This window comes from Oratosquilla oratoria, chromosome 5 (assembly GCF_046742065.1).
Source record: "Oratosquilla oratoria isolate Oo_2021 chromosome 5, ASM4674206v1, whole genome shotgun sequence".
Lineage (NCBI taxonomy): Eukaryota > Metazoa > Arthropoda > Malacostraca > Stomatopoda > Squillidae > Oratosquilla > Oratosquilla oratoria.
The window spans coordinates 37,239,777-37,267,609 of record NC_134781.1 but is presented as its reverse complement, the minus strand read 5'-3'; the positions used below and the strand labels follow the sequence as shown (position 1 = coordinate 37,267,609).

The 27,833-nt window shown below is 40.8% G+C and overlaps 1 protein-coding gene across 6 annotated transcripts in view; it reads left to right on the top strand.

Moving 5' to 3' along the window:
- Positions 1-936: 936 nt before the first annotated feature.
- LOC143025468 (G2/mitotic-specific cyclin-B3-like) overlaps positions 937-27,833 on the top strand; it is a 65,945-nt gene continuing 39,048 nt past the window's right edge. Inside the window, exons 1-2 of one of the 6 annotated variants that reach the window (XM_076185175.1) lie at positions 937-1,065; positions 10,059-10,287. In XM_076185175.1, coding sequence (XP_076041290.1) covers positions 10,063-10,287 — 225 coding nt within the window. In that variant the 5' untranslated portion in view covers positions 937-1,065; positions 10,059-10,062. Of the gene's footprint in view, positions 1,066-1,360; positions 1,379-1,458; positions 1,580-1,648; positions 1,679-1,832; positions 1,851-2,133; positions 2,157-10,058; positions 10,288-27,833 lie in introns of those variants that run through there. The other 5 variants (XM_076185178.1, XM_076185176.1, XM_076185173.1 and 2 more) reach the window with 5 other exon arrangements.

Genomic DNA, 27,833 nt, shown 5'->3' with positions numbered 1-27,833 from the left:
ACCGATTGGAGAGCTCGTAGAGAAGAGTGGCGGGGAAGGTATACTTATTGGCGAACGATTGTACGAACTCGACCAATACTCGGAAAGCGGTAGACTTGTATGAAGCGACCTTATCTACTGTAGCAAAATAAACCGTGGCCTAACATTCATTTAACCCCTCAATATATTCACCCTTACCCAAAATACGAGCACAACGTTCGTGGGGTCATCACGGCAATCCTCCCAGCATTGAACACAATTAGAGTGGCCTGGTCAAGTACCTTTACACAATAAACAATACAAATTAATTAATTAACAAATGTAAATAATATAATTGAGTCACAAGTAAGAAAATAATAATATACTAGGTATAACTCAAAAGAGCCCAATACGGGGCTTATGTCCATTGAGGCCCCTTTGCAAGAGGAAGTTAATACAACAAAACCGCAGTATACACTAAAAACACAAATTGTGGGTCATTGAGACTGGTCGGAGTATTGACAATAGTTGTTGGGCAGCTGTGCCAGGCATCCTTATTCTGTCGGCATGAATATCAAATAAGGACATCTGGGTCTACTAGGTGAATGGTATGAGCTATCATGATAAAGACACTAAATTAATTTTCGGCATCTCGTATCGTTTACTTAACCATTTTACTATGGTAAATAAAGACTGAGCACTGAATAAAATGGGATATTCAAATGCAAGATTTGATAAATATATTCAATCTCCCTAGAACAGTATGCCCACGTTTTGTATGTGCAATTATTGTTTAACGTTACATATACATAAATATGTAAATTATTTTATTGTTAGGAGATTCCAACTCGTTCAATATATTTAACATTTTGAATATAAGAATATATCAATAAAAATGCAGATGCCATAACAAGGAAGAACCATCAAATTTCCTCTGCAGAAAAATACGGCAGCTCATTGGTTGATAGTATAAGTTCAACCAATCAGTGACGAGGGATGATTAAGCGTCACCAAGTTTGAAGTGACGTTCTTAGTCTGTGAAAACGATATACAATTTAACAAGGAATACACGGCTTATTGGACAATTGTGTATTTTTAAATTGGAAAGTAAGATATTTTGTATTGTGCCTTAAGTAAAGCCTAAAGATGATATTATATTTCTATTTAAATTTTACTAAAGACGTTAAGTGCTGTTGTGTCATACTTTAATTTCATTAAAATGTAACTATTTTTTGGAGATGGATTCTGATATTACATTTCGTGCTTTGCATGAATATCAATATGCAATACAATGTGTGAAATATATAATCATATACAATGAGTTAAGGTGTGGAAGTTCAAGTTCTAAGCAACCGTTTGAATTGGCTATTTAAATTTTTGTTTATTGCAAGGTCGTTTGATATGAGGATTCTTTAAATTGGTTAGTATTATAGTCCAGTGACACTAATTCTTAAGCACAAGAATGCTTTGACTTCTTTTATATCAATTGGTAACGAACAAAGGCTAAATTTTCAAGTAATGATTTGACCAGTGTTGGTCATTCAAATCGCACAGAGGTTCCGTACTAAAGTCTAAACTCTAAAGGCAGCTTATGAGTATATAAGTGTATAAAACTAAAAGTGTAAGTATTTTTTACACTTACAACATGAACATTTGCTAGAGTACAAATTTCTCCAGTCGTCAGGTTGAAATATTTTGTTAGAATGTTTACTTTGTGCATGTATGTAATTGTAAAAAAAAAATAGCAAGAAATTTAACTTGCTTACCATAGTGACAGTCAACATAGTGAAATCAATCATTCAGCTCAGATTAGTGTCAGTTTTAGTTTAGTGCAAAAACTTGTGGGTTGGGAATTTCATTCTACTGATAACAAGCTATGGAAGGGGTTATTGGTAAAATTTCAGGATCTCTTAACGATGATATTGCACATGAAACTTCGTTGTCTAGTTCTAGTAACCCCTAAACTATTCATACCATTGAAAAAAACAATCAATTGAAAAAAAAAATGAGTGTATTTTCTTTATTTGGTGGTTAGTCCCATGTTTGTGTGATCTGTTTCATCAGTTTTTCCATTTTGTGATGTTGGCCAAAAGGCAGCTTACTGTTGGCTGGGGTTCCCAGCTTTATTATTGTTATTGTTACTAAAGCACTGTGCTCCCCTCCTCATCCCTCTGGACAGGACTAGTGATAATGCTACTGTACCCCAAACTTCTTGCATGCCTAATTTATGTGCTTATTTATATATATATATATATATATACATATTTTATATTCTGAGATTCTTTGACTGGTATGGGCTATGGCAAATTCTGGGAACAGCAAGAATTTAGATTTGATTCTGAAGCAAAACTTATTGCCACAATATCAATGTAAACATTGACAACAATCTCAACATACAATACAGGCCCATTAAGGCCTGCATCCAGTGCTGCCGTAAGGTAACGCAATATATTAATAGAGTGGAGTCAGAGATCCTATCTTGCAATGTCTTCTCAAAGCTAGTGTTGGAGTTGGAGCAGATGTAGCTAAATATTAGTGTGGTTATATGGTCAACCAAATGTTGTCTTGATGGCTTCTTGGAGATGTCCATACTCTATCAATGCCCCGCACAGATCTTGGAACTTTATTGGAGAGTCAGCATTCCGTTTTTACAGTGTGTAATAGATTGTGGTCTTTCCCTGACAAATAAACACCTCTACTCACTAGAACATCAATTCTGTCACTGCCACAGATCCTTGGGTGCACTTCTCTCTTGATACTTGACTTAACTATAGCCTTGTCACTTTTCACCTTTTTTTTTTTCCTATCATTCATCCACTCACTCCCTATCCCATGCTGCTGCAGGTGATGGTTTCTGCATTCCTCCTGGTGACCTTTGCCTTTGCATGGTGTGCCAACCTTGCTTGTATTCACCTCATCCCCCTTGACCTCAAGATCAACCTATTTGTGGTCTCCCATCTCCCACTTTATAATAAGTCATTCAATATTTCCAGGGAATGTCTGTTCCATTGTGGGAGTTGCAGCATCATTCCTCCATCTGCCTGTGTATTGCCACCCACTTTGTTGCCTGCTACCCAATGAAGGTCCAGGATATGTCATGGCACTCCACAGATTAAAACATTGTTCCATGAATTTACATGTCACAACACCTTGCCCACTGCGAGTTGCATTTACTGTCTGTTTCACCCAGATTTCCCCATTAATAATGAAATAATTCCTTCAGTAGCAGGCAGTAGCAATGGGATTACCCTCAGATGTTGCCATGCATCCCTGTGGGACTTTCTTCATCTTGGCGTGACTAGGGGACATGTGCCAGAAAACTGACTCCATAGGAAATTAACTATTAATCTTTTAAATTATAATACATCAACATAATATACGTTTTTCTTGGCAGAAACAACAAAAAACCTTGCTAAAAGCAAATGTACAACTGAATGAAGCTGCATGCATAGGATAGACACCATGTTGTTGTCTGTCCAGTCCAATCACTGTCAGTTAGGCAATGGCTTTCACATTGTGCACCAGGTGACGTTAATAGCACTGTTACAAAGACAATAGGGCTTCCTTGGACTTCGAGAGAACACGGGTCTGCCATTGTCTGTTAATTGCCCGTCTGGGGTATTGGCTGCATGTTATTGTGGCAAAGTAGCATGTAGCTGATGCTTTAGGGTCTATATGGGTCACCCATATGGATCAGAGCCACACATCATTTTGTCTATGATAGAGGAATTTGTTCATAGAGAAATTATGACACTGACTGTCCCTCTGTTATACTGTCCCCCCCACCCCATGTTACTCTCCTGTACCATTTCTCAGAATATTCATTTCCTTCTTTGCTTAATCCTGTGGTGGGGGAAAAGAATGCTGCCACCAAGTCTTCCCACTTGAGTTGTGAAAGGCGACAAAAAACAGGACAGGGATAGGACTAGGAATCCTTCTTGTAGCTCCAAAGGGGACATTCCTAAAAAAAGTAAAGGCATAAGATGGTCTAGGAGTTTTCCAACCAGTACCCTAAGGTTTGGGTCTTTTAATGTGTGTGGATGTGGTACAGATGAGAGTAAAAGGGAAGAGATAGGCAGTATGTTTGTGAGAAGAAAGATGGATGTATTGGTATTGAGTGAAAGGGAGGGGGAATGAGTTTGGGAGTTTAGTTGTGAGGTTCTCAGGAGTGAAGAGAGGATGAGGGAGGGAAGGGGTGGCTATGCTAGTAAGTGAAGAGATAGTGGAGTGGAAGGAGGTTTCTTGAAGGTTAATGTGGATGAAGGTGAAACGGAAGGAAGATATTGTTTTTGGAAGTGCATATGGGCCTGGTAGTGAATGTAGAGGAAAGAGGCTTTTAGGATGGATTTAAATGAGTACATAGAGGGATTGGGGAGAGATGTCAATGTAGTTGTATTGGGACACTTGATGCTAGGGTGGGAAATGAACCAATATATGGAGTGATTGGGAAGTGTGGGGTTCCAGGAAAAAATTGTAGTGGAGAGTTGATGGAGATGTCTTGAAAGAGAGTTGATGATAGCAAATACAGTGTTTTGGAAGAAAGTCAAGCATAAGTACACATAGGAGAGGGTGGTGGATGGAGGGGTGCTAGAGCATTAATGGATTATATAGTGGTAACCAGGAGTATAGTAGGAAGAGTTAAGGATGTACATATTTTAAGGGGAGAGAGTGGGGGAATATCGGATTATTTTTTGGTGGAAGTTAAGTTGAGAGTGGAAGATAGAGTAGAGCTAGGAGTGGAGGAATGGGGATGGTTCATGGAGGGAGTCATAAGGTGTGCAAAGATGGTGTGTGGAACAAGGAGATAGGAGGAAGTAGAAGGAAGGGTAGGCAGTGGTCGGATGAGGAAGTAGAGAAAGGTGTAGAAGAAAAGAAGCAAGCTTTCAAGGTTTGGTTACAAATTAGGATGAGGGAATCATATGTGAGATACGAAGTAAAGCAGAAGATAAAGGAGGCAAAGAGGATCGCAAATGTGAAATGGGTTAATTATGACAGAAAATTTTGAAAGTCATAAAAATGCTTTGGAAGGAAATTAAAAGAGGAAGAGGAGGTGAATCAAGTAGAGAAGAAAAGGTAAAAGGTGCAGATGGAGAGAAGGTAATAAGAGGAAGATGAGCAGAGTATTTTAAGGAGTTGCTAAATGTGAAGGAGGATATGGAGGGAAAGGTAGTTGCAGTGGGAAGTGTAAAGAAAACTAGCGAGGAAAATGGAGGAGAAATAAAGATGAAGTGAAGGCAGCTGTTAACCCCTTCCATACGGTGATGCCTTCGTAGGCGTCATGAGGAGCAAGTGGGTAATCTTCCTCCTCTCCAAGCACTCAAAGCCAACCTTTCCTCTCTCAGGTTAGCAAGTCCACCTTGTTACTGTCCTGATGTCACTCTCAATATATTTACTGTCATGCTAAATTTGTGTATCAAAGGACTACAAAGGCTGAGCATCATACCAACAGGAGATCTTTTGGTCCATAACTAGGTCTGAAGCAAAAAGAAATTATAACAATGATAAATATAAATTATAAATGCATAGGTATAGTTAAATAGTAAACAAAGGTAAATAGTAAGCAATAATAAATTGACATATAACTAATAATAAACAAGTCAACCAAATAATAAACAGACAAATAATATAAAATAAATGGCAGGCATTACAGCATCTTGCTTAGGTGTTTATCCAAATGAATCTTAAAGCTTCAAACTTAACTACATTGCACTGCCTCTGCAGGAAGTTAATTCCATTCATTAACTAGATGGTTGGCAAAGTTGTTTCTACCCACTTCCAAATTAAACCTATTTCCTGACATTTTGAGACCGTTATTTCTTGTAGGATCTCTCATTCAACTCCTTCAAGATTCCAAAGCGCTGTTTCACAATGACCCTTTGTATGCACTCTTCTCGCTGGTTAGCATTGAATTCATCCATCCTGCTAGCATGGCTAAATTGGTCATAATTTTTCTCTTGCAACCCCCATTTCAATATCAAATTGACCCTAAGTGTTTTAGTAATTTTGATGCTGGTACAATGGTTTTGTCTACCACTATGTTGTCAATGTACGAATCCGTCACTCACCTCATTCTTCTTCAACACTAGCTTTAGGATCTTTGTCATGATCTGTGGGGCTGAGCACAGTCTGAACACCAGCCTAGTTGAATGGTAGGTTCCACCCTTGTATTTTACTAGTTATTATTTCCACACCTTCTCCATAAAGTGAATTTGTAGGTATGCTGTGTGTAAATCCACAGTCATGGACACTCCACCAGTTTATAGTTTTGCTGCATTCATATACAGAATCATTGCTAGTGTGACACTTTACAGACCTATTCAGGGGGTGGTATACCTAAAAAATGAGTAATTTCTAACAGAAATTTCATAGATCTAAAGAGTTGTAGAATCGTCCAATGGTAACCCTGTTTCTGTTTTGAAAAGAAAAAATTAAAAGGTGTATAGAAGAACTCAAGTTAATAAAAATCCAGGGCCTGATGGTTGGCATCCAAGAATCTTAAAGGAAATGAAAAATGAGATGGTTGTTCCATTAGAAATTATTTTCAAGAAATCCATCATATCTGGAGATGTCCCAAGAGAATAGAAGCTAGCTAACATTACTCCCATATTCAAAAAAGGTGACAAAAAGAAACCATATAACTATAGGCCTATAAGCTTGACTTCAGTCTATAGGAGAAGTGATGGAAACTATCATCAGAGATACTATTGAACATCATTTAGAAAGTAACTGTTTGATAAATGATAGCATGGATTCAGATGAAACTTTCTTGCATGACTAAATTACTTGAATTCTACAAGTCATCTCGAATTATGACAAAATAAACAATATAGATTTAATATATCTAGACTAGCCTATTAAGTTGGACTAATGATTGGTTGAATAATTGAAAACAGTCGTTCCAAATGGAAAAATGTTATGAGTGGAGTTCCTCAGGTTTCCGTTCTTGGGACACTTCTATTCGTAGTATATATAAATTATATAGACCACAGACTAAAATATATTGTCTCCAAATTTGCTGATGATACAAACCTGTGCAGAATGGCTAATGATTGTTTAAATCAAGTAGATATTCAAGATAAACTACAGCAATGGTCTGAAAAGTGGCTAATGCACAGTTGTTTGCTGATGATATTACTGTGCTTGTGGTAGGATCAGAGGAGGGATCAAGGAAGTTGGTGACAGGTTGGGAAGGCATGCAAGAGAAGGAAGTTGAAGATAAATGTGGGTAAAAGTAAGGTGATAAAATGTACAAGGGGAGAATGTGGCAGCAAATTGGAACTAAGTATTAACCACTTCGGTACAATGACACCCACATAGGTGTCATTGAGCTTGAGTGGGTACACGAGGATGCCAGCATCGGTGTCTTGATTATATATATTTTTTGTAGTTGTACACAAGTTACCCCCGGGTTACATAAGAATAAAGGAGACTGCAAGAGACCATAAGGCCTACACTAGGCAGCTCCGTATCCATCACCACCTGTCGTCCCCATCCATAAAGTTGTCTAATCTTTTTTTAAAACAACTGATAGTTTCAGCCCTTACTACATGGTTACTAAGTTTATTCCATTCATCGACCACCCTATTAGTTCTGTGAACTGGTTTGATCACCTTTTCTGTGTTTAGTACTCAGAGTAAGAGAACGAGTAATACAGCAGTGACTTTATATTTTATAATGAGAGTAGTGTGATGCAAATTATATATGGCACCTGATGCTGTGCATGAGAATTTGACTCGTGCTGAAGTGGTTAAGGGAGAGAGACTGGAGGAAGTCGATAGTTTTATATATTTAGGTGCATATGTGGCAGGAGAGGGAGGAGTGGAAGTGGAGGTAGAATGTAGATTGAAAGAAGCCTTGGAGAATTATAGTGTAATGAAAAATAGACATTTGGGAATGGATGCTAAGAGGAGATTGTATGAAGGAGTGCTTGTACTGACAGCACTGTGTGGGGCAGAAACATGGAACATAAGAGAGGAGTTTGAATGTGTTTGAGATGAGGTGCCTGAGAAGCATGATAGGGGTTACTAAGCTGGATAGAGTGAGAAACAAAGAGGTGAGGAGGAGAATGGGTGTGGAAAGGGAGTTGGGAGATAGGGTTGATGAAAGAGTATTAGGATGGTTTGGAAACATGGGAAGAATGAGTGAAGAAAAATAAAAGGTTTGGAAGGAGTGAACATGAGGGGCAACCAAGGATGAGATGGATGGCTGGGATAAAAGGGGCATTGGGAAAGAGGGGAATGTCTGTTGAGGAAGGACAGAAGACAAGATAGGGGTGAATGGAGAATGGTTGTGTATGGATGATGCATAGAAGGGAGTTGGGGGGGGGAATGGGGTGAGGGAATGTGTGTGAATGATATTTTGATGCATCCCAAAAGGATTTCTCCCTGTCTTCTCCTTTTCTGCATGAGGGGACAGAGTGGGAGGTTGCCGATCAAGTGAAGCAGCCTTGTTGTGGATGTGTTGTCTTGCTACACTACTACTGACACAGGGCAGTGGGGGAGATGCAGGGATGACCTGTCATACAGGAGGAGCCAAGATAAGAGGGAGGGAGGGGGGTGAATAGGAGTGGAGTATGTAGGGATCGAATGGGTGTGAGTGGATTTTATGCCTTTGTTTTTTGGCTACCTCCCATGTAAGGGGGAAATAGCCATTGATATGTGTGTATTTACCTAGTTGTATTATGGAAACAAAGCTAAGGACTGCACAGAGGAGAATGGAGAGAGAGAGATCAATAATGGGTATAACACAGAAACCGAAAGCAAGTTGGGTGAGAGAGCAGGGCAGGTAAGTTAGTGTGAATGACTAATGAGTGATGAAGCAAGTGTGTTACTGAGTAGATGCCGCGAGATAGGAAGAGTGGAAGAGAGAGACAAGATCGAGAAGTTTGCAGGAGTGACATGGCAGAGGATGGTGCAGTTGTGTGAATCATGGAATGCTATGAAGGAGGCCTTTGTTCAGCAGTGGACCCAGGATGATTGATTTTATGTGCACACACCACATTCTCATCTAATCTGTTCCAAATGTCTATTATCCTGTGGGGAAAGCTGTTCTTTTTCAGGTCTTCTATAATTGTCTTTCTTGATTTTCTTTCCATGTCCTCTTGTATCTCTACTATCCCATTTCATTTGTGTGTGTGTGTTTATATATATATATATATACAGGAGTCCCTCAAATAACGCGGGGGTTAGGTTCCTGAAATCACCACGTATGCTGACTTTCCATATTAAATATAAAAAACCGTATGTGTGTGTGTGTGTGCGTGCGCGTATGTGGCGTATGTATGTGTTTGTGCGTATATACATGTGTATGTGGCGTATATACATGTGTGTGTATGTGGCGTATACACATTGTGTGTGTGTGGCGTATGCATATGTGTGTGTATGTGGCGTATGTGTGTGTGGCGTGTGTGTGTGTGCGTGCATGTATGCGTCTGTGTTAACATGTACAAGTAAGCATGTACGTGCGTGTGTCTGTGTTCGTATTTATGTGTACATGCACGCGCATTCACAACATACACTGGTTGTCTAACACATGTCTACGTGTGCGTGTCTACACGTGTGTAAGCGTGTATATTTCTGTTTTTGATCTCCCAAACCACCACCGCCAGTAACAAGAACCTCATAAGAGAAATTAAGACACGACAAGCGCAGTCATTATCAGACTTATTAGTTGTGTTCCAAACGAAAGAAACATTACACTTCAACAGGTTAGGGCGGTAAAATTGTTTGCGATGTTCCCGTGTGTGTGCGCGTATGAGTGCCCGACTCGGCGCGAATTTAAAACGGTTCTCTACATTTGAGATGGTTTTGAAATAAAATCCGCATTATTTGAGGGACCCCTGTATATATATGTGAGTGTGTATATCTAAAAAATTAGTAGAAGTTATCCCTATGATTTGTGAAAAACTTCCCACAAAGAAGTAGCATGGGACAAAGTTTGGGTATTTCTGTATCAGTCAGCTAAAGCTTTGCCAAATGCAACTCCCTTATGTCAAACCTGCTGAAATAAAATTTGTGTATTAGTTTTATGTGTATGTGTAAGGCTCCAGGTATTATATTAAAGATATAGTTTGATTTTTTCCAATTTATATAATTTTGCAGAACAATGACGACTCGCAACAGCAAACGAGGTTTGTCTACTAGGGACACAAATACTGTTCATACTCAAAATGAAAATCTAACCCGTTTACACATGCCTGGTAAGACTGGGGCCAAACTGGATCTGCTCAAGAACACGACAACAAAAGTCCTAAGACTGAAGAGAAAGGCTACTAATGCGCCAGAGGAGAAGATACCCAAGAAACGATCAGCTTTTGGAGATATTACAAATGTAAGTAATATTTTTCATATGTTGGGTGAGGAGCTAAGATGGGAGGGAGAAAAGGGTGGGGGATGTATGTGCCTTTTGACTTGGCTACCTCTCCTATAAGGGGAAAAAAGCTCTTGGGAAAAAGATTGTTTTATATATATGTATATACAGTAATCCCTACCGTATCTGGATTAATTGAGCCACGGCCGTGACGGATACGAGGATATATATATATGTATTTTTTATTATTATTATTATTTAGCCATTATTATCAAAGAAAACGAGGGTTAAAATAAAAAAAACTGTTATTGTGCCCAATACTGTTATTATATTGTAAATAAATGTATAAACACATGTGTACATTAATGTATACAGATTGACCTCTCATTAATGGACTAAAAGGGGGTAACGGTGTCCATTGATGTGAATAATCTGTTGATTTGGAGTGGTTTTTGTGTGTGTGTATATTGGGGGGAGATCACCAAGTTCTATAAAATCAGAGTATACATACATATTAATACCAAAATACCTGTAATAATGTAATTTTTATATACCTTATGTGGGGAGAGATGAGTCTTCTTTTTGCTGTGATTGTGTAGTGGGACTCAAAGTAGCAACTACTCTGAGTTAGAGGAGCTGCTATACTCCACTACAGGCCACTGTCAGGATGTGTTGGCAGTGAGCACGATGTGCCTGGCTGTGGTGACCAAGAGTGCGAGGTGCCTGGCTGTGGTGACCAAGAGTGCGAGGTGCCTGGCTGTGGTGACTGATTCAAAACCTTGAAATTCTGGTTCAGGAGTGGTTTTCCGCTTGCAAAAGGAGTCCAATTTTAACTGTTTCCCTTTCTGATACTGTTCACGAATCAATAATTCTCATAAAGTGCGCAAATGTTCATAATAAGCCTGAATGTCACCGTTAGCAGAGAGATCAACATAAGTTATGAGCGTGTCAATAGCCTGGCGCACCTCCGACATCTTGGGTTTAACCGCCACTACCTCCTCTTCCTCCTCACTGCCACTAGCTCCCTCCTGCTTGTTGCCAGCGAGAACAGCTTCAGCGATCTCCTCCATAGACAACACTTGATACCCTGGGTCTGCATCACTTTTTTCCAGCCAGACTTCAAGATCTTCAAGTGTTACTCCTTCAAGTCTCTCCAGCACGCAGGAAATTCTCATGGTAATCTTCTGGTTCAAACCCATGAAAGTCTAGCTCTGGATCTTTGTCAATCATGAGTTTGTTCCAGGAGTTTGCAAGTGTGGTCATCTTTACAGCTTTCCATGATGATGCAAAGTTATATATGGCAGACTTTAGGTTGTAGTTTTTAATGTTGTTTAGGGTATGCAGGCCTCTAGTGTCGTGAACCAAATCTTCTTCCTCCTCTAAAACCACTAAGACTTCATTCAGATATTTCCGTTGGTAGTACCTCTTACAGGATACAATGACACTTTGGTCCAAGGGCTGGATCAGAGATGTTGTGTTTGATGGGAGAAACATCACACGAATCTTTCCATCAGAGCTAACTAACTTTTGCTCATTCAGATGAGCGGGTGCATTGTCGAGTAATAGATACGGTAATAGAATTTATGGATGTATAGTACAGTATGAACGGTCATACATTACTAGAACGTACAGTAACAACTTACGTTCATTTTCACGTTCCGTTCGGAACGTAACTAAAACGTAAGTTGAGGAGCGTCTGTATATAATCAAGATGCTGACATCGGCATCCTCGCGTACCCACTTGCTCCTCATGACGCCTATGTAGGTGTCATCGTATCAAAGGGGTCAAGCCTGAAAGGTTCAACAGCACTGTCGTCTGCACTGCCAGCCTTCCCATGTTCCACTTTATTACAAATACCGTGGCGGTTTCTAAAATGCCACAACCAACCAGTGCTAGCCTTACAGTCAGTATTCATTTGACGAGCAAATTTATCAGCAGCGGCCATGATCTCAACACCGTGCACTTTCATCTTTACTGAACGTTGCTGAACATACCATTTATACACCACGTCATCAAGGTGCTTATTACAAGGAATTTTCATATGCTTACGAGCATGTTCAACACCTTTCATGTCCTTACTAGCACAGACATCAAAATGAGTGGCATATTGCTTTAACTTATCCTTCGCTTTACAAATATCACTCACTGTTTTTTAACTCCAAACTCTTCACACACTCTGGCCACAGACACACCCGATTCCAACTTCTTAATTAGTTCTAATTTCTTTTTAATATTTAGATTAACATGCTTTGCTTTAGCTTTGGGTGACATAGTGATTGCACAGCACTAAACAACAGCACCAAAAACACCCCAAACACAGCTAATAAACATCCAAACGTCCACACTGATCACGATCTTGTTAACTAGTAAACAAAACAAAGTGCGCACCATCAGCCACTCAGCGGACAAATGCCGAATTAACGGACGCATTCACCCTACCCGTGAAATTTAGACTGTCGGACTGGACCAGCGGATTTTGTCCGTTGCATCCAATGTCCGGTAATGCGGTGTCCGTTAATGAGAGGTTAATCTGTATATAAAAAAAACGGTACATACTGTACAGTACTACATGATTACATACATGGTGGTGATGGAGGAGAGCGAGTTGGTGGTGAGTCGTCACGAGTCAATGATGGTGGTGATCATTACAAGTCGATGGTGGTGGTGATGCCTCATTACGAGTCGATGGTGGTGGTGATGCCTCATGACGAGTCGATGGCCCTGGGTGTGGTGAGTCCTCACGAGTTGATTTTGGTGGTGATGATGAGTCGATGGCCCTGGGCGTGGTGTGTCCTCATGAAATGATGATGATGTTACCCTGAAGAAGGTGTCCAGCTTGGTCTGCCTGGTCAGCCACTCGCTGTGTTTTCTGATCAACATTTCTCGAATCATCCGTAATGATGAGGTGTAGCTGACCCTGAAGTTAACATGCTGGGCTTGATAGATACTTGGCTTCCATGCATTCTTGTGACTTGATTGGAGTTTGGTATGGTGATGCATTGGGTTGATTGAAGTTTTGTGATTTGATTGGAGTTTGATATAGTGATGAGTTGGGTTGATTGAAGTCTTGAAGTTGTGTTGTTGGGAATCACTGTTCTGGGCTTATGATTCTCGTCATGTAACTGGTGAATGGCTACTCAGGCACACTACAGGGGGGTAGCATGGGGAGTCATGGACAGGCAGCCTCTCCCACTCAGACACACTACAGATGGGTAGCATGGGGAGTTGAAGATAGGTGATATCTCTTTAGAGGCATAGTGAGGGGAGCTTGCTGCCACTACTGCTGCACACCAAATATGTAGCTGTTAGTTTGGCTACTCTGGCAGTGTGAGCAGTCTCTCTTCAAGATCACAACTGCAGGCTACACCTGTAGTTGTTGGCAGACCTGGTCAGGCAATGATGGCAGGCATGGCTAGTCATCTTTGGAGGTGTGAGGAGGATCTGGCAGGTGACGACTATTTTAGGTACAGTGATGGTGGACTGGCTGGTGAGGTTATTTAATGTTTGCCGGAGAGAAGGTAGAGTGCTGGAGGAGTGCTTGTATAGTTCCACTTTACAAGGGAAAGGGGGACAAGTGTGAATATAGTAGTTTCAGAGGGATTAGCTTGTTAAGTGTAGTTGGGAAGGCTTATGGGAGGATCTTGATTGAGAGGATTAGGAGAGGAACAGAGGGAGTAATTGGTGAGGAACAGTGTGGATTTAGGACAGGTAGAGGTTGTGACTCCTTTGGGACCATTTCTGCAACATTTGCTCCAAATAAAGGATCTAGGTTGCCATTACCTTGATCATTTTTGTCTTGTGCTTTCTTGTCCTGGGATCTGGTGATGACAACCACAGGGTTGGCCATGTCAGCTTTGTCTGTGTGTGTGTGTGTCTGGTCATGGGGTCGTCTACCATCTTGAGTCTAATCTTGCCTACATCATTCCCGAGGACATCTATTCCTTATACTGGAAGTTCCACTACTACTTCAATGCTTGCTGTCTGACCATCTATCTCAAGTAACACCTTGACCATGGGTGCTAATGTTGTCACTCCTCTGGCTAATCCCATGATGAACTGACCTATGTGCCTATTTTCTAACCCTGGTATCACATCTGGCCTCACAATAGTGTGGGATGCCCCTGTGTCTCGCAGGGCCTTGACTGCATAATTCCTTTCATTCCCTTGGCATCTTCCACATAAGGTCTCCACTCTTGGTTGACTACTGTTTTTTCCATCTTGTCTAACCTACTTCCATCTACACAGCAATTGCTATCTTCTTTCTTGCCTGCTACTCCCATCTCCCTCGTCTTGCTCTCCCCTTTGCTTCCATTTCCCTTGGTGCAGTTTTCCATCCCATTCCTGGCTAGATCCATATATCCATAACCAATATCCTTACTAATTTCCCGAATTTCTTTCTGAAATACACCAGGAAAATCTCGTATGCCTTTGATATTTCACTCTTAATCCAATGATAATTGCATATACCATCTCTATCTATCAAACACTGTGTACATACTTGAGGCTTTTGGGGTTAGGGTAGATTTTATCATTGCTGACTAGAGATCATTTTTCCATCCTACCTGTTTTGTTATGACTTCAAATGTAGAAAAGAATAATTCTGGATACCTTTCAGTAAATTTGGGTATAAGATACTTGTTTTTATGATACTATTTACTACACTTCCTTCACTACTCACCACAGTTGACCGTTGCACAGGCTGGCCTGCTCTAACCCTATTTGTTTAATTTTGGAACTGTCCCTCGTTTAGGGTAGACCTCACTACATGATTCAACTCTAGGTTCCCTATCTATTCTAATTCTACTCGTATCTATCATGTTATAATATCTTCCTCATTCCTGTGGAAGTTTTTCATCTTCAACTCTAACTTCCTCCATGTAATATCTCTTACCCTTGGCAATCCTTTGTCTATCCTATTTTCTCTCCTGTCATCCTCCCTACTATGATATCTGCCCTTTACCTGTGTGAATTCCTTGAAGTTGCACAATTCTGCTCCCTGTCTTCCAGGGTTGCAGAGTCGGAGGTTTTAGCTGGAGTCGGAGTCAGATTTCTAAGAGTACTAGGAGTCGGAATTTTTTATCCGACTCCGAGTCCTTAAGTCCAATAAAATTATTTCTTTAACATGGTTTCCCTGTTTGGTTTTACCAGTTGCACAATTTAGCAGTTTTTGTATGGTTTTGGAGGCAATAGTGAGTGTGTGCAGTGTATATGTACACTAAGTGGTCTCTCCAGATGGAAACAAAAAAACAAAAACAAACCATTAATAATAAAAAATATATATATACTTAATACTGACAAGCTATCATTGTCAGTCTGGGTAAAAGTGTTTGTGGTCATGTATTTGTAGTTGTTTCCTGTAAGGAGAGTGAAACTATATATATACTGTGTATATATATATATATATATCTATATCGTTTTGTACTATACTGCAATGCTTCTACTTCAACATAAATAAACATCAATTCGTGCTGCCACCATGTGACGGCATTGTGTGCTACTAATACTAACTAATATAAACAAATAACAGCTGCAGATTCTGCCTGAAGCAGTGTCTCCCAGTGAATTTTCTTTTCCTTCATTTTCAGTAGTTTTATCACATTTTCCTTTGATATGAATATGCTAGATTATGATAAAGCTACTTCAGAATATGAAAATGATACATTTATCAAAAATTTAGTGGTTTGAAATTTATGAAATAGAAACGGGCTACTGATCATGGTTACTAGTGAATATGATAGGCCTACAAGTGAAGCAATGAAAAATAGTAATCAGAGTAAAGAAAATCATGAACCATTTTAATCAAATTTAAAACTGATTATGTTATTAAGACAATTGCAAATTAGGCCTAAGTGTACCAGATATTAATGCTTTAACCCATAACCATAATTCTATCTGTATACAAAAGGCTTTTTCCCCATATCAGGGAGGTAGCCAAGTCAAAAGGCATAAACCCACTCCCACCCATTATCCCTTCCACCCCCACTTCTTAGCTCCTTGTGGACGACGGGTCATCCCTGCATCCTGCCCACCACCCTGGGTCAGAAGCAATGCAGCAGGACACAGCACATCCACAGCAAGGCCGCTTCACTTAATTGGTGACCCCCCCCCCCCTCTCCGTCCCCTCACATAGAAAATGGAGGACGGGGGGAAGTCCCTTCAGGCTGCGTCAAAGTATCATTCACACTTTCCCACTCCCCAAACCCTCCCCATCCTCCCATCCCTTCCCTTTCTTTTCATCACAGTATCATCTATACACAGCCTTTCTCCACTCATCCTTATCTTCTGCCACCTCCCTTCCCTGCTCCACAGACATTCCCCTCTTGCTCAACACCCCTGTCACCTCATCCATCCATCTCGTCCTCGGTCGTCCTCTCAAATTCACTCCCTCCATCTCTGCCTTCCATACCCCTTTCGCCAGTCTTCCTTCATCCATTCTTTCCATGTGTCCAAACCATCCTAATAGTCTTTCATCAGCCCTCTCAGCCAACTCGTTTTCCACCCCAGCTCTCCATCTCACTTCCTTGTTTCTCACTATCCAGCCTTGTAACCCTCACCATACTTCTCAGACATTTCATCTCAAACACATTTAAACTCTTCCTCTCTGCCTCTCTCAAATTCCATGTCTCTGCCCCACACAGCACTGTCGGCACAATCACCCCTTCATACAATCTCCTCTTTGCATTAATTCCCAAATGTCTATTTCTCATTACTTTTTTAAATCCCCCAAGGCATTTATTTGCTTCTCTCAATCTACGGCTTACCTCTACTCCTCCCTTTGCAGCCACATATGACCCCAAGTACCTAAAACTATCCACTTCCTCCAGCCTCTCCCCTTTAAGACTTCCAACTCTCCACCATCTTCTCCTCTTGTACACCTCATCACCTTACCTTTACCCACATTCACCTTCAACTTTCTCCTATCACACACCCTCCCAAACTCAGTCACTAACTCTCCCAATGCCTCCTCTGACCCTGCCACAAGTGCAGTGTCATCAGCAAACAACAACTGACTTACCTCACACTTTTCTCCATTTTCCGCAACCAACTCCAGTCCCCTGCCCATTTCTCTTGCATTTACCTCCCGTACCACCCCATCCATATACACATTGAACAGCCATGGCGACATGACACATCCCTGATGTAGTCCCATCTTTCCCTCAAACCATTCACTCTCTCCATTTCTGATTCTAACACAGGCTCTACTACTCATAAAATCTCTTGACTGCTCTTAACAGCTTTCCCCCAATACCATATATCTGCAAAACCTCCCACAGTTCCTTCCTGTCTACCCTATCATAAGCCTTTTCCAAATCCATAAAGGCCCAAAAGACATCCTTACCCTTTCCTAAAGCTTTCTCACAAATCTGTCTTATCACAAAAATCTGATCCACACATCCCCTACCTCTCCTAAACCCACACTGTTCCTCACCAATTACTTCCTCTGTTCCTCTCCTAATTCTCTCAATTATAACCCTCCCATACACCTTCCAAACTACACTCAACAAACTGATCCCTCTGAAACTAACACATTCACACTTGTTCCCTTTTCCTTTGAAAAGTGGAATTATACATGCACTCCTCCAGTCCTCTGGTACTCTACCCTCCCTTAGACATACATTAAACAACCTCACTAACCAGTCTACTATTACTTTACCTCCCTTCTTCAGACACTTACCTGCTCTCATCATTTTAATCGCTACCTCCACCTCATCCTTTCTTATTTTTCCCTCATTTTCCTCACCCATCACTGTCATTTTCTTTGCTCCTCCCACTGCTATCACCATTCCCTCCTCTACATTCAACAGTTCCCTAAAATATTCTGCCCATCTTCCCCTTATCGCTTCCTCTTCCATTATCATCTTTTCATCTTTGCCTTTTACCTTTTCTTCCCTACTTGAATCAACTTCCTCTTTTAATCTTTTGATAATAGTAAAAAGAAAATATTTAGGCCAAATCTTGTACATTGTATAATGTGACCTTGGTAAAGACAAATGTTGATATACTGGTATACAGAATAGTCTGGAAAACCCTACTATTGAAAGTAGCCTATTGAGTGACTACCAGACCTTAAATATTACCTACAAGATATACAGTTTGCATGATTTGGCTTTTTTTTTTAGGAATTGGTAAACAATAAGCATTGGATGCAAGAACAATTTAGATTACTTTGCCAAAGTTTCCTACTTTTACCAGTGATGTAGCCTAGGCTACTTGTAAGGTCCTACCTGTTGTATGATAAATGCTGATTATGAGATAGGCTAAACTAGCCTCTCAGTTTGTTGGCCTAGGCTAACCTAGCCAATCATTAGCAGTTTGTATTATTTTTAAAACTTTGATGAAGTGTGTGTATATACAGTATGTATATATATATATACAGATAAAACTATTTCTTTTGGTACATGTTGATTATCGGGTTCTTAAAAAAAATAAAGAATAAAAAATACATCTAATGCAATAGAATTTTTTTTTTTTTTTTTATTATTTTTGTTGTATTATTTTTTCATTTTGTTTATTTATTTATTTATTATTATTTTTTTTTTATTATTAAAAAAAAAGATAATCCCAAAATAACCTTATAATCCACATTTACCTTTCTTTTTACCATAAATTGTAGGGTCGAATTTGTTTTTCCTAGACTATAGGCTGCCTCTATTCATAGGGTAGTCTAGGAGTCTAACCTATATTTCTCATAGGCTAGTCTAACCAACCATTTTCATCACATTAAGATGATATCAGTTTACCCTACTTATAATAAGTACAAACTACTATTTTTTTTATTTGCAAATTTCAATTGAGTAGTCTATAAGCTCTATAATTATGAATAAAGCCTATTTTTTATGTTTACAAATAAGCAATTTGTATAGATTTGAGCTTTTACCTCGTTATTAATGTAATAATACTGGTAGATTCAAGGAACATATAAAATATTTTATTATAAATTTTTATAGATTGCATTTCTAACTTAGTTATTAACGTAATAATACGGGTGTATTCAAGGTACAGTACATATATTTTGTTATATTCTTGAAAGCTTTGTTTGCATTTTTACCATTACAGTAATTGGGAAGCCAACAATAGCTGTAAAATACTGTCTATAGATGTGCACTGTGAAATAATTTGTTGCTATTGTGCAAATAGAAAGTAATAGGTCTCATTATTCCAAGTTTAAAAAATCTAAAAAAAATTGATATGTTTTGTGTTGAGAAAATTTAATAACCATCCAGTGTAGAATAGTTTTATAGCTAGTTACAGGATATATACCATTTATAGAAGTTTCCAGAATGTAGTTTGTATTAATGTTTCATTCTATACTATGGGAGTTATAGCCAGTGGAATGTATTTCTATTTTTAATAAATACTCATACACATACCAAGGCTTTTTCCCCCTTACAAGGGAGGTAGCCAAAAAGAAAAAGGCATAAAATCACTCCCACCCATTCCATCCCTGAATACACTCCACACCCATTCCATCCCTGAATACACTCCACACCCATTCCATCCCTGAATACACTCCACACCCATTCCATCCCTGAATACACTCCACACCCCTCCACCCTCCCTCTTATCTTAGCACCTCCTGGATGATGGGTCATCCCTGCACCTTGTCCACTGCCCTAGGTCAGAAGCAGTGTCGCAAGACACAGCAAGGCCGCTTCATTAAATCGGCAACCCCCCCCCCCCTCTCTCCATCCCCCCATGCATGAAAAGAGAAGACGGGGAGAAATCCCTTCGGGCTGTGTCAAATTTTGCTCACACATTCCACCTCATGCATCACATCATCATCCATATACAACCATTCTCCATTCACCTCTGTCTTCTGTCCTCTCCCGTCCTTCCTCAACAGACATTCCCCTCTTCCCCAAAGCCCCCTTCACCCCATCCATCCACCTCATCCTAGGACGTCCCTTCATGTTCACTCCCTCGACATCTGCCTTCCTGAATAATTTGTCAAGTGACAGATGATTTTTATCTTTAAATAATTTAAACTAGCTACTTTACCTTTGTTGACAGTCTAATTAATTCAAATTATGTTAACATCTAGAACTCCATCATGTACAGTGGCCGCGAAAAGTTTGGGCGCAAAATTATAGGCGCCCCAACTTTCCCCTAAACTCAAAACATGCGAAAAATACAACTTTCCACCCAAACTTTTCGCTATTTTTCAATGCTAGCGTTTGTACCCGTATTTAACCGAGACAATACACACTATTTGGCAACTCTGTTTAGGCACACTCGATGTCACATGGAGTCAGTTTCTAAACATCTCTCACGGAGAGTAGTCTTTTTTTTGCGGTGGTCTCTGTTTTTGTGCCTTGATATCTCCGTAATGGGAAGTGGTAAAGAGCTGGAAAGAGACACAGTTCTTACAATGATAACCCTCAATAAGGAGGGTTATAAGTGTAAAGATATTGCCACTCGTGTGGGAATTGGAGTGCGCCAAATTGCAAAAGTGGACCAAGAAATTTCGAGACAAAGGTGACATCATTCGTACTCCAAAGCATCGCTCTGGTCGGCCAAGGAAGATATCAAATCGTACTTCCACAGTTCTAACTGCCTCCTAATAACCGTAGATTGGCAAGAAAAGCTTGACATTTTTAGGGGTTACACAAGGGACAAGATAAGGCAGCATAAAATCAGTCTCGATCACCTGATCAATATGGATGAAGTTCCTTTAGCGTTCGACATCCCAATGACGAGAACTGTCGAGCATGTTGGCAAGAAAACAGTACCCATCAAGACAACAGGCCATGAGAAATCGAGTTTCACTGTCGTGCTTTCATGTACCGCATCGGGGAAGAAACTCCCACCAATGATGATCTTCAAACGAAAAACTGTCCCGAAGGAGAAGTTTCCATCTGGCATCGTGGTTCGTGCTAATCCAAAGGGGTGGATGGATGAAGGAGTCATGAACGACTGGATTGACTCAGTGTATGTCAAGCGCCCGGGTGGATTCTTCCACACAAAGACCTCGCTACTCGTTTTGGACTCTATGACCGCCCATAAAACTGAATCCGTTAAACAACACCTCGAGAAAGTCAACTCAAAGATCGCGATAATCCCTGGCAGTCTCGAAACTTCTCCAGCCACTTGACATTTTGGTCAACAAGCCATTCAAGGACAGACTGCGTGCTGCCTGGGAGAAGTGGATGGTGGAGGGCGAACATTCCTTCACTAAAACTGGTAGACAACGCAGAGCTACTTACGCTCAAGTGGCAGAATGGGTCGTTCAAGCATGGAAGAAAATTAAAGAATCAACTATTCAGAACGGTTTCTGTAAATCAGAAATTTGCCATCCTGCAATGTTCGATGCATGCTACGACTCTGAAAAGGAATCGGATGAATCCGAAATTGAAATGGAAACGGATGAGGTCACTGCATTAGAATTGGCCGATTTATACCACAACCTCTTCCATGACAGTACAGAGGATGAGGAATTCGATATCTTCGTGAGCGATGATACGCCTTCATAAACATTATTGACTCTGTCATCTGTGATCACTGACTGTGCTTTTTTTTTTCTAATAACGATGTGCTCCATTGACTCTGTTCATAACAGTTCAGTAATGTGCTCTATTATTGTTCTATTCTATTGAAAACTAAACATTGGAAATTGTTTGGCTTAGTAATTAATTACCAGTCTTTGTATGGCATTGATAAACCAATTGATTAATTACCAGTAAACAACCAAACAGGGTTTTATGGCATTATTTACACAAATTGATTATGGTTCTTTGCAATATATATATAAGTGCAATAAAATATATTGAAATGTAATTTGTTGGTTATTCTTCATCTTCATCACAATCAGAAATAGATAGGACTGGAGGAATGCTGGTATCATGATCATGAATCGCAATGCCGCGTCTTCGACCCATCCCAAAGGCATCGTAAGATCAGTTGCACACTTTCGAGATCACCCCTCTTTCATCGAAGCTACCACTACATCTAGTGGCAGCTTCAGAAACCAAATTGTGAGGTTGTGTATGTACGTGTCGGCCTTTGACGTGTGATGAATCCTGAAAAGCAAGATATCACCAAGAAACCTGCCAATATCAGAAAACATATATTTTTTTTTTTATAAATCACATAAGCATTGATGAAAACAGAAAATTTAGAAAAAGCCTCAGCTTTGAAATTACTTTGATCACCACGTCAACGGCCGGCCGTAACAACAACCGCCTGGGTCCTGGAGCTGCAGCGTCTACGTTGTGGGACCACCCCCCAACCCCAAGAGTTGGTGGCCAAACGGCGGCAACCAGCCCTGGCCACCGGCTCTATGCAGGTGGCACCGATCCCCAAGAGGAGCTATGACTGCCTTGGGGAGTACCACAATCCTTTTTATCAACATGCAATGTTACGTTTTTTCTGCACCGAGGGGTGATTTTCCGGCGATCACCCCTCTTCTATTTTTAGCCGGAGATGTAGAGAGCAATCCTGGGCTCACCACAAAATACACACGCTCAACATGCTCTAAACCCATTACTTTGAGCAGACAGACAAAGGGCTCAGTTCAGTGCAATATGTGCAAAAACTGGGCCCACCTCACTTGTACAACACTTGCTGACACAAACCAATACACAAACACTTGGACGTGTTCTACCTGCCCTCCAGTAACCCCACTCCCACCTCCCCAACCACAGCCAGCGCCCTTACCCACTCCCAATTTCCCTTTGCCCTTATCCCCAATCAGTACTCCCCTTCTTTTGTCCCCAATCTCTCCTTTCCCCCCCTCTAACCCAGATTCTATACCTTCCCCATTAACACCCCAACCTCAACTCCAAACGGCAACATACAACACATACAAAACACACAACATCAACATATTACAACACAACATACCCATTGCAATTATACAAGAAACAAAACTAAGACACACACACAAAACACCATCATTTCATAATTACACCACCATCAGACAAGACCAGACCAACGGCAATGGCGGTGGACTCATCACCCTGATCCACCACTCCATCTGTTTTGTGGACACAAGTGCCACAACCAAAATTCTCCTCCCTACCACAGATAACACTACAGAAATCCAATCCATTCGAATCCGCACAGGCAACAAATCAACACTGACACTAGTTAACCACTTCACTCCGGACTTAAATCTCGCGGGCAGCAGCCAATGCCAGCCGTACGACGTGTCGTAATAATACTCGCATCATAAAATATAGTCACCGCTTATATCGATCGTTCTCTCTTTCACCCGCGAATTTTGAAAACCACAGAGAATGGGATTCAAGGCACATTTGGGAAAATGTAAAAACACAGAGGCGACTACAATATATATAATCAAGATGCCGATATGGCAGCGTCGCGAATCCAGTTGCTCCTCATGACACCTACGTAGGCGGCACCGTATGGAAGGGGTTAACGTGTACATTCCCCCCCAATCATCCCCCACAGTTCCAAACACCTTCAGACCTCAATTTAGCCAACTAGCCTCAATCCCCAACCTGATCATGGATGGTGACTTCAATGTCAAGTCGTCTGCCTGATATGTCGACAACCCTGACACAGACAGAGGGCTTGATATACAGACTCAGTTTGACTCATTGACTATCATGAACAACACACATAATCATACACATATCCCACACCAAGCCCTCTACACTCCCTCCTCCCCTGATATCACCTGCTCCCCCTGCCTAACCCCAACAACATCATGGAGAGTGGTCGGAACCCTTGGTTCTGACCACCTTCCAATCATCACCACCACCACCAAAACAAGATGCACCCCAGTTGGCCACAGACACACATACACCAATTACAAGAGAGCTAACTGGGAAGGTTTTACTGAAGAGACAGAACAACATTTTGAAACACTTAACAGTACACCAATCACAAACATAAACAATGCTGTGCACACTTTTAATACAATCATACAAAACGCAGACAAGAGATACATCCCTAGAGGCAACAGAATATCACACAACCCCAACTTCACACCATTGGACAAGATATACATGCACTCACAAACATTGCAAACTACAGCTATTCACACAACACTATACCCGACATCTGGAAGCATTGTAAAATAGTCACCATTCCAAAACCCAACAAAGACCCAACAATCCCAACATCGCACCACCCAATCACACTTCTCTGCACCCCCTCTAAAGTCATTGAACGCCTAATACTTCAACTTGTCACACCATATATTCTCCTTGCTGAACCACAACATGGTTTTAGGCCACTACACTCCACAAACACTTCTAATAAACCTCACGCAAAGAATATTAGATGGCATCAATTCACATAACACTTCTTATAACATTAGACATTAGTAAAGCCTTGCACAAACTAACATAAAAAATATATAACACAGACATGCAAAATAACACTAAAAGAGGACTGGCCAATTATCTGGCAGGTAGAAATGCTTATGTGTCATATAATGGCTGATCATCGCACATCAGAAACATTAAGAATGGAGTACCACAGGGCTCTGTTCTATCCCCCATGCTCTTTAATCTATACATGCATGACTTACCCACACCAGACACCTCAGAAATATAAATCTCTTCCTACGCAGATGACATAACAATCACATGCACACATCGTAACACAGACAAAGCTGCAGAAATAATCCAGCCATACCTTGATACACTCAACACATGGTTCATCACAAACATACTCAAAATAGCTCCAACCAAATCTACAGCAACACTTCTCACCAACTGGACAAAAGAACACAAATACATACCTCATCTCTACATCAACAATACTCTGATACCACACACAAACACACCGAAAATTCTTGGTGTAATATACAATACATCCATGTCTTTCAAACAACACATCACAAACATAAAAAACAAATGCACACCTAGACTTAATGCACTTAATTCAATCACTGGAACAACATTTGGACAAAACAAAGAAACTAATACAACAATATACAAACAATGCATACGCTCAGTGATGAATTATGCGAGTCCTGCATGGGCTCCTAATCTCAGTGGGACACACCACAACACCCTTCAAATCATACAAAACAAAACCCTAAAAACAATTACAGGCTGCACAAATACAACACCTACAGATCATTTACACCATGAAACAAAAGTCCTCAAAGTTAAGGACCACCTCGACATGAGAGGCGCACAAACACTTGCTGCAGCCACCACAAACACATCACACCCGCTACACTACATAGCAGAACACCCACACACACCAAGAAACATTAAAACGACACCCAAAGACCTGTATCACACACAGATACTCTCTTCTCTTCCTCCACAACCACCAAATACCAGCCTCAGGAAACATATTCGTAATCATATCAGTCACCGCTCCATTAATACACTGAAAGACAACACACTGCTGCATGCCAGACCCCCTGATATCCACCCTTCTGAATCCTCTCTCTCACAAAAGGACAGAGTCCACCTGGCCAGACTGTGGTGCGGCCACCACCCAGCACTTCTAAGCTACCAGAAGAGGCTGGATGACTTCATTGTGAACAGCTGCCCAGGATGTAACACTTCACCCCATACCATACAACACATAATGGAAGACTGCATTATACACAATCATGCACGCAAACAACACAACATACACTCTATAAAGGATTTGTGGGAAAACCCAGTTTTGGCTGTGGCATTCCTTGGGGAGACGGGACTGCTCGGACAGACAGTCTAGGGAACGACAACAACAACAACAACCGCCGTGAGCTGTGCCTGTGGCCACCCATGCAGGGGTAGTATACATCGTCGTATCTACACTGCCGTGCACGTCATATGACTGCGGGTCAGTGTGGGTCTTGTGTGGATTTTCACTAAGGTGTAAGGGGGTGCAGGTCATATAACGGTGCAGGCTATAGTCCGAAAAATACGGTACAGTGTTTCGGAAGAGAGTCAAGCATAAGTACTCATGGGAGAGGGTGGTAGATAGAGCGTTAATGGATTATGATAGGAAGAGTTAAGGATGTACATGTGTTAAGGGGAGAGGGTGGGGGAATATCAAATAATTTTTTGGTGGAAGGTAAGTTGAGAATGGAGGATAGATGAGGAAAGGGACAAAAGGTAGGGAGGTTCTTAGAGTGAACTCTTTAAAGGAAAAGGAGTACAAGAAGAAGCTTAAGGAGGAGTGAAGGATAGAGTAGAGCTAGGTGTGGAGGAGGAATGGGGATGGTTCAAGGAGGGAGTCACAAAGTGCAAAGATGGTGTGTGGAACAAGAAGGACAAGAGGAAATAGAAAGAAGGGTAGTGAATGGTGGGATGAGGAAACAAAGAAGGTTGTTGAAGAGAAGAAGCAAGTTTTCACAGATTGGTTACAAAATAGGATGAGGGAGTCATGAGAGGTACAAAGAAAAGAGAAGTAAAGCAAAAGTTTTTATTTATTATTTTATTATTAATATGATTTTTTTTCGCATCCGACCTAGATATGGATCAAAAGGTCTCCTGTCGGCATGCTCCGCCTTTGTAATCCTTTGTAATGTGAAATGGGGTAAGAGTATGACTGAAAATTTTGAAAGTAATAAAAAGATGTTTTGGAAAGAAATTAAGAGAGGAAGAGGAGGCGAATCAAGTAGAAAAGAAAAGGTAAAAGGTGCAAATGAAGAGATGATAATGGAAGAGAAGGCAGTAAGGGGAAGATGGGCAGAATATTTTAGGGAGTTGCTAAATGTGAAGGAGAATAGGAAGGGAAAGATAGCTGCAGTGGGAAATGCTAACAAAATGAGTGATGAGTGAGGGAAATGGAGGAGAAATAAGGAAGGATGAAGTGAAGGCAGTTATGATGAAAGCAGGTAAGGCACCTGGTCTGGATGTATGCCATGCAGAATGTCTAAAAAAAAAAAAAGGAGGTACAGTGATGGTGGACTGGCTGGTGAGGTTATTTAATGTTTGTTGGAGAGAGGGTAGAGTGCTGGAGGACTGGAGGAGTGCCTGTTTAGTTCCACTTTACAAGGAAAAAGGGGACAAGTGTGAGTGTAGTAGTTTCAGAGGGATTAGCTTGTTAAGTGTAGTTGGGAAGGCTTATGGGAGGATCTTGATTGAGAGGATTAGGAGGAACAGAGGGAGTAATTATTGAGGAACAGTGTGGATTTAGGATGGGTAGAGGTTGTGGAGATCAGATCTTTGTGGTTAGACAAATATGTGAGAAAGCTATAGGAAAGGGGAAGGATGTTTTTTGGGCTTTTATGGATCTGGAAAAGGCTTATGACAGGGTAGACAGAAAGGCACTGTGGGAGGTTTTGCGGATATATGGGATAGGAGGAAAGCTCCTAGGAGCTGTCAAGCGTTTTTATGATAGTAGAGCTTGTGTCAGGATTGGAAATGGAGAGAGAGAGTGGTTCGAGGTAAAGGTGGGACTTCGTCAAGGATGCGTTATGTCGCCCTGGCTGTTCAACTTATACATGGATGGGGTAGTGCAAGAGGTAAATGCAAGGGTAGTGGGTCAGGGATTGGAGATGGTTAAAGAAAATGGAGAAAAGTGGGAGATGAGCCAGCTGTTGTTTGCGGACGACACTGTGCTTGTGTCACAAACTGAGGAAGTTTGTGACAGTTTGGGAGAGTGTGTGATAGAAGAAAACTAAAGATAAATGTGGGTAAAAGTA